At 45.0% G+C, this 17,961-nt stretch overlaps 1 protein-coding gene across 39 annotated transcripts in view; it reads left to right on the top strand.

The window, feature by feature from the left end:
* The window catches only part of LOC120997603 (saxiphilin-like), a 390,951-nt gene that overhangs the window by 279,822 nt on the left and 93,168 nt on the right, over positions 1–17,961 (top strand). For 31 of the 39 annotated variants that reach the window (XM_040427730.1, XM_040427728.1, XM_040427745.1 and 28 more), the window contains 3 exons: positions 1,099–1,334; positions 2,237–2,462; positions 15,076–15,300. The exons of 1 other annotated variant lie outside the window; for it this stretch is intronic. In XM_040427730.1, the coding sequence (XP_040283664.1) occupies positions 1,099–1,334; positions 2,237–2,462; positions 15,076–15,300 (687 nt within the window). Of the gene's footprint in view, positions 1–1,098; positions 1,335–2,236; positions 2,463–13,624; positions 13,634–15,075; positions 15,301–17,961 lie in introns of all 39 variants that reach the window. 7 more of the 39 variants (XM_040427742.1, XM_040427711.1, XM_040427703.1 and 4 more) reach the window with 6 other exon arrangements.

Below are 17,961 nucleotides of genomic sequence, written 5' to 3'. Positions count from 1 at the left end.
CAACTTCCCATGATTAAGGAGGGACGACAGCACACCAAGTGACACTTTTGTAGTGACGGGCATTACAGTCCCCGTACACTACAGACTCGCAGCACAGCACCTGGCATTAACTCTTAGCACTGCCAGGGTCACATAGCATTATATTGATTTATGATGCTATGTGACCCCGTCACTGCTGGGAGTTCAGGCCGGGTGCTGGGCTGTGATTCTGCAGCGTGACACCCGCTCGTCTGAAAGCGGCTTAATGACAAAAAAACTTCCAGAGCAGACATCCACTAAGTAGGAGTCCAAGGAAACATAAAAACATTATTCTTTAGAAGAAACCTAGGGCCTTATTTTCATGACATCCATTTCACGAAGTGATGGAAGACTAAACATGGACACTAGTGGCCCTGTCACAGAGGGTGACAACAGCTAAAGGAGTTAACATAGTGGTCCCGTCACAGAGTGGGGAGGTGGGGGGCAACAGCAATGGCAGTAACAGCACAAGATAGTGGCAGTAGGAGAACATGGCAGCAGGTGTGTGGCATAAGAAGGGTGGCAGCATCAGAGTAGTGGCTGAAGCAGGTGGCCAGAAGAAAAGGGTCTTTTTTCACAATGTTTTGGTGTGGCACCCAGAATTATCTAGTCTGATGCATCAGGCACTGGCATGTGGAAATCCTGGCTGATCCACACCTAATTCATCTTTACAAAGGTTAGTTTCTCAACATTTTGGGTGGAAAGGCGAGTTCTCTTTGGGGTAACTATGCCCCCCACTCTGATGCCACACTACTGGCTGAGCAGGAAAGCTTGTCCAGGGCAAACTTGGCCAAAGGTGGCCACAAATCAAGTTTGGCTGCCCAGTAGTCCAGAGGATCTTGGATCTGGGGTGGCAGGGTGCAGTCCAAGTATTCCACCACCTAGCTTTAGTTGTGGTTGCATTTTAAAGTAATGAAGAAGGAGGCAGTCGCTAGTTTTGGATTCCTCTTTACAACAAAGGAGAAAGTTGAGGTTAAAGCGGCTTCTACACATTGAAGAATATGCCATTAAATCAGTGGATGGACAGCATACCAGTTCTACATTATTCACACATGATTATTATTTATTTTTCTACACTTGTCTTATCAGCTGAAACATCCTGCATAAAAGAACGACAGAAAGTGCTTGGTGCAGTGAAACCAATATTAGGAGCGTTTGTACCGGATTGTGATGAAAAAGGAGAATACAGACCAAAGCAGTGTCATGGCAGCACCGGATACTGTTGGTGTGTTTCCAAAGATGGTAAAGAGATACAGGGTACAAGAGCTGCACCTGGGCAGTCACCCCCTACATGCCAGGACACAGGTGAGAAACTATAATCAATGAGGACTGTATAATTCTTTACTTTACATGTGGAGATGATGTAAGGAAACTGAACGCTTGTTGTGGGGTTCTGCCATAAATTACAACTAAAGCAGACCTTGTTATCAGCTTGTCATTAGGGTTACTAAGGCCCCCTTCAGATGAACGGGTGTCACGCTGCGGACTCGCAGCACAGTATCTGGCATTAACTCTTAGCACTGCCAGGGTCACATAGCATTATATTGATTTATTATATTTGAGTGGGGAGGCGGGGGGCAACAGCAGTGGCAGTAACAGCACAAGATAGTGGCAGTAGGAGAAGATGGCAGTAGGTGTCTGGCATCAGGCAGGTGGAAGCATCAGAATAGTGGCTGAAGCAGGTGGCCAGAAGAAAAGGGTGTTTTTTCTAAATGTTTTGGGGTGGCACCCAGAATGATCTAGTCTGATGCATCAGGCACTGGCATGTGGAAATCCTGGCTGATCCACGCCTGATTCTTCTTTACAAAGGTTAGTCTCTCAACATTTTGGGTGGAAAGACGAGTTCTCTTTGGGGTAACTATGCCCCCCACTCTGATGCCACACTACTGGCTGGGCAGGAAAGCTTGTCCAGGGCAAACTTGTCCAGATGCAGCCACAAATCAAGTTTTGCCACCCAGTAGTCTAGGGGATCTTGGATCTGGGATGGCAGGGTGCAGTCCAAGTATTCCACCACCTAGCTTTAGTTTTGGTTGCATTTTAAAATAATGAAGAAGGAGGCAGTGACTAGTTTTGGATCCCTCTTTACAACAAAGGAGAAAGTTGAGGCTAAAGCGGCTTCTGCAGATTGAAGAATATGAAATTAAATCAGTGGATGGACTACATACTAGTTCTACATTATTCACACATGATTATTATTATATTTTTTTTTTTAGCATTTGTCTTATCAGCTGAAACATCCTGCATAAAAGAACGACAGAAAGTGCTTGGTGCAGTGAAACCAATAGTAGGAGCATTTGTACCGGATTGTGATGAAAAAGGAGAATACAGACCAAAGCAGTGTCATGGCAGCACCGGACACTGTTGGTGTGTTTCCAAAGATGGAAAAGAGATACAGGGTACAAGAGCTGCACCTGGGCAGTCACCCCCTACATGCGAGGACCGAGGTGAGAAACTATAATCAATGAGGACTGTATAATTCTTTACTTTACATGTGGAGATGATGTAAGGAAACTGAACGCTTGTTGTGGGGTTCTGCCATAAATTACAACTAAAACAGAGGGTTCCAACAAAAGGAGACCTTTTTATCAGCTTGTCAATAGGGTTACTAAGGCCCCTTTCAGATGAGCGGGTGTCACGCTACAGACTCGCAGCACTGCATCTGGCATTAACTCTTAGCACTGCCGGGGTCACATAGCATTATATTGATTTATGATCCTATGTAACCCTTACAGTTCTGGAATGTATTGGATAACACTGATATAACGCCGGCATAATGCAGTACATTACAGACCTCTAAGGGTTACATGGCATCATAAATCAATATGATGCTATGTGACCCCGTCACTGCTGGGAGTTCAGGCCGGGTGCTGGGCTGTGATTCTGCAGCGTGACACCCGCTCATCTGAAAGCGGCTTAATAGCAATAAAAACTTCCAGAGCAGACATCCACTAAGTAGGAGTCCAAGGAAAAATAATAACATTATTCTTTAGAAGAAACCTAGGGCCTTATTTTCATAAAATCCATTTCACGAAGTGATGGAAGACCAAACAAGGACACTAGTGGCCCTGTCACAGAGGGTGACAACAGCTAAAGGAGTTAACATAGTGGTCCTGTCACAGAGTGGGGAGGTGGGGGGCGACAGCAATGGTAGTAACAGCACAAGATAGTGGCAGTAGGAGAACATGGCAGTAGGTGTGTGGCATCAGGCAGGTGGCAGCATCAGAATAGTGGCTGAAGCAGGTGGCCAGAAGAAAAGGGGGTTTTTTCAAAATGTTTTGGGGTGGCACCCAGAATGATCTAGTCTGCCCTAATATCTGGATCTACACTGAGACGTAGGGAAAGAACATGTCTCTCAACTTCACTAGCCTAAATGTGCGAGGACTAAACAGTCCACATAAAAGATCTTTCCTGAAAAAGGAAATAAAATTAATATATGCAGACATAGTCTGTATTCAAGAGACGCATTTTAAGAAGGATAACCACCCTGACTTAAAAATCCTGAACTTCTCACAAATATTCATAGCAACAAATAAGAAAAAAACTGCAGGAGTTTTAACCTCCATTAAAAATTCTGTAACATTCAAACTTCTCGACTCAATTATTGATAAGAAAGGGTGATACATTATCACAGTTTGTGAGCTTAACAATAAAATCTTTACATTAGCTAACCTATATGCACCCAATGTAGGGCAGATCAGCTTCCTCAAAAAAATTACCAAACAACTAGCTAAAGTTAAAAAAGATACACTGGTTATCTGCGGAGACATCAATGCAGTAAACGATGCATGTATAGATGCAACCAACCATCCTAGGAAAAATAGGATCACTATAAAACACTGGCTACAAGAGGAAGAGCTATATGATTTATGGCGATGCTTCCACAATCAAGAAAGAGAATACTCCTACTATTCAGCAAGCAGAAACTAATACTCATGCATTGATATGTTCATTACACAAGCTTTGACTCTGCGAGACATTATCTTGTGCTCGATAGGAAACATAACCTGGTCAGACCATGCTCCGGTGACACTAACAATAAAAAATCCCCTTTACCCAACTAAAACATATAGTTGGAGGAATAACACGTTTATAATGTCACACACAGAGATCAATAAAAAAATTAAAGACCTAATCCAAGAGTTCTTCACAATAAATATCCCCTCGGTAGAGAACCCACTGATAACTTGGACTGCAGCAAAAGCCTATATCAGAGGCATTTTAATTCAACAATCAGCGAAATACAACAGGCAAAAAAAAACAAGATTTAAAACAAACCCTAGAAAACATAAAAAAAATTGGAAAAACAACACAAAATGAACACTTCACTTACCCTACAATTGACCCTAAGAGAAGAAAAGCTGAAATTACACAAACTCTTAGTTGGACAGTTTATAAAACAGACCAATAAAACAAAAATTAGTTACTACACAGAATTCAATAAACCCACCAGATTAATGACCACTAAGGCAAGGGGAATAAGAACAAAAAATAGAATACATCACCTAAAAACGAAATCACCTGGAGTTACTACCTCCAACCCAATAGAGATTACTAACGAAATTGCTGAATACTATAAATCTCTTTACAACTTGCAAAAAGATAACTAGCTTCACATCCAACATTGGAAGAGATAAAAAAATATTTAGGTACCGTATTTTTTGCCCCATAAGACGCACTTTTCCCCGCCCAAAAGTGGGGGAAATGCCCCTGCGTCTTATGGGGCGAATGCTGCCATTTTACATCGCAGTCTGCGATGCTGCAGCATCGCAGACTGCGATGTATCAGCTGGAGGGGGAGGGAGGAGGGGCCGGTGTCATGCAAATGTGGCGGGGCTGGTGCGGTCACTGTACTCCGGCCCCGCCGCTTACTCACTTCCTTAATGTCTAAACCTTTTATAATAATAACTTTAATTAAAGTTCTGATCCCCAGCCCCATCTGTACTACTTACTAAATTTCCTGTAGCAGGCAGAGCAGGGCCGTAACTCACTGATGTCACGTGCCTGCGCCGTCTACTTTATGAATGATGTAGGCGGCGCAGGCACATGACATCAGCTACCTTTACTTCCCATGTGGAGATGATGTAAGGAAACTGAACGCTTGTTGTGGGGTTCTGCCATAAATTACAACTAAAGCAGAGGGTTCCAACAATAGGAGACCTTTTTATCAGCTTGTCATTAGGGATACTAAGGCCCCTTTCAGATGAACGGGTGTCACGCTGCAGACTCGCAGCACAGCATCTGGCCTGAACTCCCAGCACTGCCGGGGTCATATAGCATTATATTGATTTATGATCCTATGTAACCTTTACAGTTATGGAATGTATTTGATGACACTGACATAATGAGGGCATAATGCAGTACATTCCAGACCTCTAAGGGTTACATGGCATCATAAATCAATATGATGCTATGTGACCCCGTCACTGCTGGGAGTTCAGGCCGGGTGCTGGGCTGTGATTCTGCAGCGTGACACCCGCTCGTCTGAAAGCGGCTTAATAGCAAAAGAAACTTCCGGACCGGACACTGTTGGTGTGTTTCCAAAGATGGTAAAGAGATACAGGGTACAAGAGCCGCACCTGGGCAGTCACCTCCTACTTGTGAGGACCGAGGTGAGAAACTATAGTCAATAAGGACTGTGTAATTCTTCCTTTCCCATGTGGGGGTGCTGTGAGGAAACTGAACAGTTGGTGTTGGTTCTGCCATAAATGACAACTAAAGCAGAGGGCTCCAACAACAGGACACCTTGTGAGCAGCTTTTCATTAGGGACACTAATAACAAAAAAACTTCCAGAGCAGACATCCACTTTAAGTAAGAATGCAAGTAAAAAAATAACATTATTCTTTGGAAGAAACTTAGGGCCTTATATTCATAAGATCCATTTTTTCCTTTAATGATATCTATTGCCAAATTTTCACTTTCTATTCCAAATATTCAATGCCCCCATTTTATATAAATGAAACCAGGACTTGGCCTTCAGAAAAGCTGAATCATTTTCCAGGTCCTTCTGTAGTGCTCTTAAAGGCAGTGTGGGCAGGTAAATAACACAGTCCTCCAGGGTAAAAATATGGTTGAAAAAAATCCGAAGATCTGCTGAAAACCCTTCAAGAATACCAGAAATTTCTTAGGGATAGAAACCTCTATTGGATAAGTTTGTATCACAGTGTAATGAAAAGGATGGCTCCACGCCCAGCAGTGTCATGGTAGTACTGATCACTTTTAGTGTGTTTATGAAAAGAGTGAAGAAATTCCTGGTGGATAACACGTGGAGCTCTAGATAAGAATGGTGAAAAATTTGCTTAAGCTTATATTTAACTTCAGTCCTGAAATGTTCACCATCCCACTCCTTATTTTAACACTATGACAAGTACTAAAGAGAATGTGTCATCAGAAAATGACATATTATTTAAATCAAACTTTTATGTTAAAGATATTTTTTAATAATTTTTGACAATCAAAAATCCTAAAATCCTGCAATTTTCGCACTGGCCACTAAGTCTAACAATAGGCATGACTTCTTAGTCTGTACAGATCCCTTTTCAGCAGTCATCTTGTTATCACAGACCGGATGTTTAGTAGTGCTGAGTGAATCAAAGTTTCGCTAGTCCGCTGTGGTAATGAAAGAGTTACCCTGGGTTCACACCTGAGCGTTCTGAAAGGAGCGCTCTGTATGCGCGATTGTACGGGCGTTTACAAGCGTGCATACAGAGACAAGCGAACACACATTGTCGCGCGTTCCCGAAAGTCTATGTATGGGAACGCGTGAGAAAACGCCCCAAAGAAGCTCAAGAACTTGTTTGAGCGTCGGGCGTTTTACAGCGCGATCGTACACGCTGTAAAACGCCCAGGTGAGAACCATTCCCATAGGGAAGCATTGGTTTCTCCTTGTTGTGCGTTTTACAGCGCGTAGGAACGCGCTGTAAAACGCTCAGGTGTGAACTTAGCTTCACTATGCATCAGTATGACAGGCATCACTGTCAGGGTGTGTTCACATCACGTTTTATTCCTCCATTTAATGTATATGTTACAAAATAAAGGATACAAAAATGCAGCAAACCACGTTCTTGTATCCTGCACAGTTCGGTATAAAAAATGTATACATATATTTTTTACAATGGAACTCTATCGTGAACGTGTGCCACTATACAGCATTAGTCTGAGTCATCCATTTAACCTATACGTTTTTTGTATACATTAAAAGGATTTGAAAAACATGATGTGAATCCAGCCTTAGAATCAGTTCACACTTCCCTTATTTGGTCAGTTATGGGGTCAAAACTGACCAAATAACTGAAATGTAGCAGGGTTAACACACATGCTTTATGAGACATGTTATTTAAACTAAATGCAACTAAATGTGTTAAGCAATTGCTTTTCAATTTCTTTTGTTTCAAGATAACGCGATGAGTTAAGAAATTTGAGTTAAGAGTGTGTGTGTTACCGCTGCTACATCTGTATGTGGAATCAGATGGTGACGGTAAGGAGTGCGCTTCTTCTTGGCGCTAACATCAACCTGTAAGGCTGAGTTCATACTTGAGTTATTTGGTCAGTTTTGGCCCCGTAACTGCCCTAATAAGTGAAGCATGCAGTGATTCTAAGAGCGACGCCTGTCATCTGCGTCTCATACGGACTCACAGTATTATTTCACTACCAAAGCAGACTCTCTGTGCATGTTACTACAAGGCACAGTGTTCTACACCACGAAAGGCTCTCTGCAGCCAGGACATAGCCATTTTTTAACGTAATTCGCCACAAATATATTCTGATCGAACCGAATTTTTCAGAATAATTCGGTGAATTTTGACATAGTGTGGAGATGGAAGCAGCAGCTGCATCAGGAGACCACAAAGTGACCCAGTAACAGAGTGGGGCGGTGGGTGGAAATTCCAGTACCCGCTGATGAAGGTGGCTGAAAGAAGGAGCACTTGGCATCAGATGTGTGGCATCAGGCGGGTGGCAGCAACAGAGTAATAGCTGAGGCAGGTAGTCAGAAGAAACCGGTCTCTTTTATCAAAGTGTTGGTGTGGCACCATGGATGATGCATCAGGAATTGGTGGTTGGAAATCCTGGTTGATCCACGCCTGATTCATCTTGACAATGGTCAGTCTCTCCACATTTTGGGTGGGTAGGCGAGTTCTTCTTCGGGTAACTATGGCCCCCGCCGCACAAAACACCCGATCTGATGCCACACTACTGGCCGGGCAGGACAGCTTTTCCAGGGAAAACTCTGCTAGTTGCGGCCACAAATCCAGTTATGCTGCTCAGTAGTCCAGCAGATCTTCAATGTGAGTTGGGTGGTGCTGTCCAAGTATGCCACCACCTGCTAGTTCAGGTCCTGCTCCAGGTCTACCTGCTGCTTCTGGTGAGTAGTTTCTTCACTGTGCGAGTGAAGAAAGCTACTCATCAGCGACTGTAGACTCAGGCTGTTGCTGATGGAGCTGGTACTGCTCCTGCCACCTTACCCCTCCCCAGAAGCCATGGCAGTGGAACGTAAGCGCAGACGGCCCCCCCCCCCCCCGGCCAGACCTATGAGAGGATGGATGATGGCGCAGATAGGCAGCGGTCAACTGACTACATAGGATGTCTCTGTAGTAGTTCAGTTTGTCCTCCCTCTCAGTGGGTGTAAAAAAGGCCCCCATTCTGGACCGGTGGCGAGGGTCCAACAAGGTGGATCTAATATGGTGGAGAGCCAGTAGTCATCCCTCTGCCGAATGTTGACAATTCGACTGTCACTACGCAAGCAAGTGAGCATGGATCAGGCAAGTGACTCGGAGGGACTCCCTGCCTCCATCTCTACTGCATACTGCCACAGTGTGTCTGGGTCCTCTGTCTCATCTTCCTCATCGCCCTGGAGCTCCTCTGGCTGCTCCTGCTCCTCCTCTCCTGTCCCCTGAATAAAAAAAACACCCATTTGGCTACACATTGCCTGTGCTCCAATGTCCTCCTTCCCCTCCTCCTCCTCTTCCAGTTCAGCCCCCACAGGGCTCATGTGGCCGTGAGATCTAGTCGCCACGTCTTCAGTCCCCTGACCAGCCATTGTTACCCGCATCTGTTCCAGAACAAGAAGCAGTGGAAAGATGTCATTCAGCCCGTAGTCCTGGTGACTGACAAATAACGTGGTGTCCTCAAAGGGCCTGAGCAAACGACAGGTGTCACACATGAGCTGCCACTGGCTGACATTGAAGTTACACACGGGAGTACTCCTATCCGCTTGCATCATCAAGAAATCGTTGATTGTCTTTCTCTGTTCGTATAGTTGGTCCAACATATGGAGGGTGAAATTCCAACGGGTGGAAACGTCACATATCAACCTATGTTGGGGGATGCTGTTCTGCAGCTGCAGCTCAGGGAGGGTGTGATTTGCTGTGTACGAGTGGCTGAAGTGCATGCAAAGTTTCCTGCCCAATTTTAGGATGTCTTGCAGATGGGTGGAAGACTTCAGGAACCACTTGACAACCAGATTGAACACCTGTGCCATGCAGGGCACAAGGCTCAGCCCTCCTTGATGCAGCACCAATACAATGCTCTTCCCGATGTCGGTCACCATGGTTCCAATTTTGAGTTGTCGGGATGAAAGCCAGGATTTGATTTCTTGACGAAGGACACCGAGCAGCTCCTTTACTGTATGACTCCGTTCACCCAGGGAAACAAGGTGCAGAACAGCATGACACTGCCATGCCGTGCATATGTGGTATGCTGGTGGGGCACTGTGACTTGTCCCTGCAGTGGAGGCTGAGGACATGGTGGAGGATCAGGAGGCAGAGGCAGGACCAAAGGCGTGACAACGTGGAGGCGGAAGCGGCGTGACCTGGCCAAGTTGCTGGTGTGGCTGTGCAGGAACCATATTCACCCAGTGGGCCCAAAAGCACATGTACTGTCCCTGACCGTAGTTACAGCTTCACATGTCGGCGCTGCCGTGCACTTTGGCAGACACCGAGAGTCTCAATGACTGGCCCACCTTCTGTTCTACATATTTGTGCAGGACTGCTATTGCCTTTTTCGCAAATAAATGACGGCTTGGGACTGTCCACCTCGGCTCAGGAAAAGCCATCAGTTCTCTGAAAGGTGCAGAGTCCACCACTTGGAAAGGGAGGAACTGCAGCACCAGCAACTTGGACAGGAGCACGTTCAGCTTTTGCACCGTTGAATATGTGCACTCATACTGCTGTCTCTTGCCAATCGCTTTGGTGATCAATTGCTGAAGGAATGACTGGTGAGGAATAGGAGGAGCAGGAGCATCTGGACCAGTAGAAGATGGGAATGATAGACAGCTCCCTTCAGCTGAGGTGGTGGAGCCTTCACTAGCTGAAACCGGGTGTGTGCCACTGAGTGATGCAGCGGAAGCCCAGTCCACTGCATGGCCGACGCTGCATATGTTGACACAGGGCCGTATTGCCAACATTGGTACCCTGGCCACGCTTAACCTTCTGCCCACATATTCTACATATGGCCACGTTAACCTTCTCAGGCAGCTTAATAAAAAAAACTGCCACACCGCCGAGTAGGTGATTTTCCCCCCAACAGTCTGCACTGAATGACTGCTACTACCACTGCCTCCGTGAACCCCTGCACCACTACTTCCCGGGCAGCTAGGCTACTGTGAAAAAGGTGGCCTACCACAGGCACGTTTGGCTCCCGACCTCCCACTACTGCCTTCCTGCTGACTCCCAGCCATGCTACCACCTTGCTGGCTCTGCCACTGCCTAACGAGCAAGCTGCCACCCTCTTCTCCTGATGATGATGAAGCCCCTTCTGCACCCAGCTCCAAGTGCGATCGGCTTCATCACCATCGAGTAGTGTCTGCATACTGATGTCCTCCTCAAAGGTCTCTGGGTCAGGAGCCTGACCGCTCGCAACACCAGCTCCCACACCACTCTCCTCATCACTACTTTCCCACCTAGCGGAGGAAGCTGTGGATGTCTCCTCCATCAGTAGTTGCTGACTGTCCTCTAGTAGCTCGTCCTCGCTGTAAAGTGGTACTGAGCCCACAGCATACATAACTTCTCTGGCTGAGGGAACAGAAAAGGACAGAGGCAGGTTGAGGACAGGTGAGGGCACAGGGCCTGCTCCCGGGCCATGCCAACTAAGGGTTGTGTCTGACGAACCAACCGACTGTTGGCTGGGGGTGTCTGATGTCACTTGGGATGAAGTGGATGACCGAGTTAACCAATTAAGAACTGCTGGGTTGCTGGTCAAGACACGCCCGCTAGATGACACCGGGAGCTCAGGCCTCTCGCTGCGACTCCTGCTGCCACACCCCCTTACTCTGCTGCGACCTCTGCCTGCGCCAGAAACATTTAAGCCTTTTCCCCTCATTTGTGCATGGCCTGGCACTTCTCTGTCTGACATACTTTTAGCTGAACTAAATAAATTAAAACCAAATTAAAACACCCCTAAAAGCAACGAATATATTTTTCTTTCTGGTCTAAAATAGGCCACTAAATGCTTTTGCCACAAATCAACTGCAAAAGTGAACTGAGAATATATTTATCTTTTTGTACTGAAATAGGCCACTAAACGCTTTTAGCAGATATAAATGCAACAGTGTAGTGCGTGTATATTTTTCTTTCTGCCGCTTTCAACACATATAACTGCAGGAGTGAACTGAGAATATATTTTTGTTTTTGTACTGAAATAGGCCATTAAACGCTTTTAGCAGAACTAAATGCACCAGTGAAGTGCGTATATATTTTTCTCTCTTTACTAAAATAGGCCACTAAACACTTTCGCAACAATAAGTGCACCAATGAAGTACGTATATATTTTTTTCTTTCTTTACTGAAATAGGCCAATAAACGCTTTTAGCATAAATAAAGGCACCAGTGAAGTGCGTATATTTTTTTCCTTTTTGTACTGAAATAGGACACTGAACCCTTTTAACAAATATAACTGCAGAAGTGAAATGCGTATATATTTTTCCATTATGTACTGAAAAAGGCCACTAAACTCTTTCACAAATAAATGCACCAGTGAGGTGCGTATATTTTTTTTTCCTTTTTGTACTAAAATAGGACACTGAACCCTTTCAACAAATATAACTGCAGAAGTGAAATGCGTATATATTTTTCCTTTTTCGTACTGAAATAGGCCACTAAACTCTTTCACAAATAAATGCACCAGTGAAGTGCGTATATTTTTTTCCTTTTAGTACTGAAATAGGACACTGAATGCTTTCACAACATATAACTGCAGAAGTGAAATGCGTATATATTTTTCCTTTTTTGTCCTGAAATAGGCCACTCAACTCTTTCACAAATAAATGCAACAGTGAAGTGTGTATATTTTTTTCCTTTTTGAACTGAAATAGGACACTGAACGCTTTCACCACATATAACTGCAGAAGTGAAATGCGTATATATTTTTCCTTTTTGTACTGGAATAGGCCACTAAACTCTTTCAGCATAAATAACTGCAGAAGTGAAATGCGTATATATTTTTCCTTTTTGTACTGAAATAGGCCACTAAACTCTTTCACAAATAAATGCACCAGTGAAGTGCGTATATTTTTTTCCTTTTTGTACTGAAATAGGACACTGAACCCTTTCAGCAAATATAACTGCAGAAGTAAAATGCGTATATATTTTTCATTTTTGTACTGAAATAGGCCAGTAAACTCTTTCACAAATAAATGCACCAGTGAAGTGAGTATATTTTTTTCCTTTTTGTACTGAAATAGGACACTGAACGCTTTCACCACATATAACTGCAGAAGTGAAATGCGTATATATTTTTCCTTTTTGTACTGAAATAGGCCACTAAACTCTTTCACAAATAAATGCAACAGTAAAGTGTGTATATATTTTTTCATTTTGTACTGAAATAGGACACTGAACACTTTCACCACATATAACTGCAGAAGTAAAATGCGTATATATTTTTCCTTTTTGTACTAAAATAGGCCACTAAACTCTTTCACAAATAAATGCAACAGTGAAGTGCGTATATTTTTTTTCCTTTTTGTACTGAAATAGGACACTGAATGCTTTCACCACATATAACTGCAGAAGTAAAATGCGTATATATTTTTCCTTTTTTGTCCTGAAATAGGCCACTAAACTCCTTCACAAATAAGTGCAACAGTGAAGTGTGCATATTTTTTTCCTTTTTGTACTGAAATAGGTCACTGAACGCTTTCACCACATATAACTGCAGAAGTGAAATGTGTATATATTTTTCCTTTTTGTACTGAAATAGGCCACTAAACTCTTTCAACACAAATAACTGCAGAAGTGAAATGTGTATATATTTTTCTTTTTCCACAGATATAAGCCACTAAAGACTTTTCAACATAGCACTTGCACCCCCAATTACAAGAATAAATTGCTAAAATGCCAGAGCTGTATAATGGCTATTTGGATCCCAAAATAATGTTTCCCTGCACTTGTAAATCGCTTTTTTTTTTTCACAATGAGGCTTTTCTAGCACTGTCCCAAGCGACTTCAGACATCTCTCCCTGCACTAAGATGCTGTGAAATTATTCCTCCAAATCCTTTCCCTGCACTTGTAAATCGCTTTTCTGGCAGTGTCCCTAGCGCCTTCTGACGTCTCTCCAAGCGCTAAGATGCTGTGAAATGATTCCTCCCTATCCTTTCCCTGCACTTATAAATAGTTTTTTCAGGTTTTTTTTAAACATAGAAGTTTTTCCAATTGCTGTCCCTAGCGCCTTCTCACATCTGTCGCTGCACTCTAAACGCTGGAAAATGTCTGACTCTAAGATGGCCGCCGTATTTATAGGTCTGTGACATCACAGGGATGGTTGCTCATTGGCTGCATGCATGACATTATGGGTCAGCCCGCCTTCCCAGAGTTCCTTGCCCTATGTCCTCACACGAAAAGCCGCCATTGTAGCCGCCATTTTAGGAAAAATTGTGATTCATTACCACGAAGCGTGAGGAAATTCGCATTTGTTGCAAATCAAATTTTTCCTGAAATTTGGATCTAATTCCACTTCGTCAGCTTCGATTCGCTCATCTCTAGTAAGAATGTACTTTACCCTGCCTTACTCTCACAACCTCTACATCCTGCATCTCCATTATTATAGGTAGTTTTTAGTGTTAAAAAATGCCACTGCAATAATGCTACAATATAATTATTTGTCTACTTTGGTTGTTGTCGCATTTTAAAGTAACGAAGAGGGAGGAAGTCACTAGTTTTGGACACCTCTTTAAAACAAATGAGAAAATAGGGGTTAAAGCGACTTCTGCAAATTGAAGAATATGCAATTAAATCAGTGGATGGACTGCATACTAGTTCTATATTAGGGCTCTTTCACACTTGCATTCTTCCGGCATAGAGTTCCGTCGTTGGGGCTCTATGCCGGAAGAATCCTAATCAGTTTTATCCTAATGCATTCTGAATGGAGAGAAATCCGTTCAAGATGCATCAGGATGTCTTCAGTTCCGGACCGGAACGTTTTTTGGCCGGAGAAAATACTGCAGCATGCTGCGCTTTTTGCTCCGGCCAAAAATCCTGAACACTTGCTGCAAGGCCGGATCCGGAATTAATGCCCATTGAAAGGCATTAATCCGGATCCGGCCTTAAGCTAAACGTCGTTTCGGCGCATTGCCGGATCCGACGTTTAGCTTTTTCTGAATGGTTACCATGGCTGCAAGGACGCTAAAGTCCTGGCAGCCATGGTAAAGTGTAGTGGGGAGCGGGGGAGCAGTATACTTACCGTCCGTGCGGCTCCCCGGGCGCTCCAGAGTGACGTCAGGGCGCCCCACGCGCATGGATGACGTGATCACATGGACACGTCATCCATGCGCATGGGGCGCTCTGACGTCATTCTGGAGCGCCCCGGGAGCCGCACGGACGGTAAGTATACTGCTCCCCCGCTCCCCACTACTACTATGGCAGCCAGGACTTTAATAGCTTCCTGGGTGCCATAGTAACACTGAACGCATTTTGAAGACGGATCCGTCTTCAAATGCTTTCAGTTCACTTGCGTTTTTCCGGATCCGGCAGGCACCTCCGGCAAATGGAGTACACTCCGGATCCGAACAACGCAAGTGTGAAAGAGCCCTTATTCACACATCATTATTATTTGTTTTTCTACATTTGTCATATCAGCTCAAACATCCTGCATAAAAGAACGACAGAAAGTTATTGGTGCAGTGAAACCAATATTAGGAGCGTTTGTACCGGATTGTGATGAAAAAGGAGACTACAGACCAAAGCAGTGTCATGGCAGCACCGGACACTGCTGGTGTGTTTCCAAAGATGGTAAAGAGATACAGGGTACAAGAGCTGCACCTGGGCAGTCACCCCCTACTTGCGAGGACCCAGGTGAGAAACTATAGTCAATGAGGATTGTGTAATTCTTCCTTTCTCATATGGGGGTGCTGTGAGGAAACTGAACAGTTGTTGTGGCGTTCTGCCATAAATTACAACTAAAGCAGAGGGTTCCAACAGGAGACCTTGTTATCAGCTTGTCATTAGGGTTACTAAGGCCCCTTTCAGATGAGTGGGTGTCACGCTGCAGACTCACAGCCCAGCACCCGGCCTGAACTCCCAGCACTGCCGGGCTCACATAGCATTATATTGATTTATGATGTTATGTAACCCTTAGAGGTCTGGAATGTATTGGATAACACTGACATAATGCTGGCATAATGCAGTACATTCCAGACCTCTAAGGGTTACATAGCATCTAAATCAATATGATGCTATGTGACCCCGGCACTGCTGTGAGTTCAGGCCGGGTGCTGGGCTGTGATTCTGCAGCGTGACGCCCGCTCATCTGAAAGCGGCTCAATAACAAAAAAACTTCCAGAGCAGACATCCACTAAGTATGAGTTCAAGGAAAAATAATAATAATATTCTTTAGAAGAAACCTAGGGCCTTATTTTCATGACATCCATTTCACAAATTGATGTCAACAAGACCAAACAAGGACACTAGTGGCCCTGTCACAGAGGGTGGCAACAGCTAAAGGAGTCAACATAGTGGTCCCGTCACAGAGTGGGGAGGTGGGGGGCGACAGCAATGGCAGTAACAGCACAAGATAGTGGCAGTAGGAGAACATGGCAGTAGGTGTGTGGCATCAGGCAGGTGGCAGCATCAGAATAGTGGCTGAAGCAGGTGGCCAGAAGAAAAGGGTGTTTTTTCAAAATGTTTTGGGGTGACACCCAGAATAACCTAGTCTGATGCATCAGCCACTGGCATGTGGAAATCCTGGCTGATCCACGCCTGATTCATCTTTACGAAGTTTAGTCTCTCAACATTTTGGGTGAAAAGTGAAAACGCGATACATCCACTAAGTAGGAGTGCAAGCAGAAATAATAACAACATTCTTTAGAAGAAACTTAGGGCCTTATAATCATAAGATCCATTTCTTTCTTTAATCTCTTAGGGCTCATTCAGACGGCCGTATGCTATCCGCAAAAATGCGGATCCGTTTTTTTGCGGATTAGATGCTGACCCATTCACTTCTATGGCGCCCTTTTCTATTCCACAGTTCCGCAAAAAAAATGAAACATGTCCTATACTTGTCCGTGAAAATCAGGACATGGCCCCATTGAAGTCTATAGGTCCGCAAAAATACTGAATGCTATCCGTTTTTTTGCAGATCCGTTTTTTTGCGGATCCGCAAAAAAACGGATAGCATTCAGTATTTTTGCGGACAGCATACGGCCGTCTGAATGAGCCCTTAGGCCTCCTGCACACGACCGTTGTGTGCACCCGTGGCCGTTGTGCCGTTTTCCGTTTTTTTTCACGGACCCATTGACTTTCAATGGGTCCGTGGAAAAAACGGAAAATGCACCGTTTTGCAGCCGCATCCGAGATCCGTGTTTCCTGGCCGTGAAAAAAATATGACCTGTCCTATTTTTTTCACGGCCAACGGTTCACGGACCCATTCAAGTCAATGGGTCCGTGAAAGAACACGGATGCACACAAGATTGGCATCCGTGTCCGTGATCCGTGATCCGAAGATCCGTCTGCATAAAAGCTTTTTCAAAGCTGAGTTTTCACTTCGTGAAAACTCAGAACCGACAGTATATTCTAACACAGAAGCGTTCCCATGGTGATGGGGACGCTTCTAGTTAGAATACACTACAAACTGTGTACAAGACTGCCCCCTGCTGCCTGGCAGCACCCGATCTCTTACAGGGGGCCGTGATCAGCACAATTAACCCCTTCAGGTGCGGCACCTGAAGGGGTTAATTGTGCTGATCACGGCCTGTAAGAGATCAGGGCTGCCAGGCAGCAGGGGGCAGACCCTCCCCCCCTCCCCAGTTTGAATATCATTGGTGGCCAGTGCGGCCCCCCCCCCCCTCTATTAATAATAGGTTAGTGGCCAGTGCGGGCCCCCCCCCCCCCTCCCTCTATTGTAATAATTCGTTGGTGGCACAGTGTGCACCCCCCCCTCCCTCCCTCTATTGTAATAATTCGTTGGTGGCACAGTGTGCGCCCCCCCCCTCCCTCCCTCTATTGTAATAATTCGTTGGTGGAACAGTGTGCGCCCCTCCCTCCCTCTATTGTAATAATTCGTTGGTGGCACAGTGTGCGCCCCCCATCGGCCCCCTTCCCTCTATTGCATTAACAACATTGGTGGCCAGTGTGCGGCCTCCCATCTCCCCCCCCCCCATCATTGGTGGCAGCGGAGTTCCGATCGGAGTCCCAGTTTAATAGCTGGGGCTCCGATCGGTAACCATGGCAACCAGGACGCTACTACAGTCCTGGTTGCCATGGTTACTTAGCAATAGTACAATAGTAGAAGATTCATACTTACCTGCTGCTGCGATGTTCGTGTCCGGCCGGGAGCTGCCTCCACCTACTGTTAAGTGACAGGTCTGTGCGGCGCATTGCTAAATGAACCGTCACTTACCAGTAGGAGGAGCTCCCGGCCGGACACGAACATCGCAGCTCCCAGGTAAGTATGAATCTTTTACTATTGTACTATTGCTAGTAACCCGCTGCCACCAATGATCGTGGGGGGGGGGGGTG

Source organism: Bufo bufo, chromosome 4 (genome assembly GCF_905171765.1).
Source record: "Bufo bufo chromosome 4, aBufBuf1.1, whole genome shotgun sequence".
Taxonomy (NCBI): domain Eukaryota; kingdom Metazoa; phylum Chordata; class Amphibia; order Anura; family Bufonidae; genus Bufo; species Bufo bufo.
The sequence above is the reverse complement of the archived record's forward strand: the minus strand, read 5'-3'. Positions and strand labels throughout refer to the sequence as shown.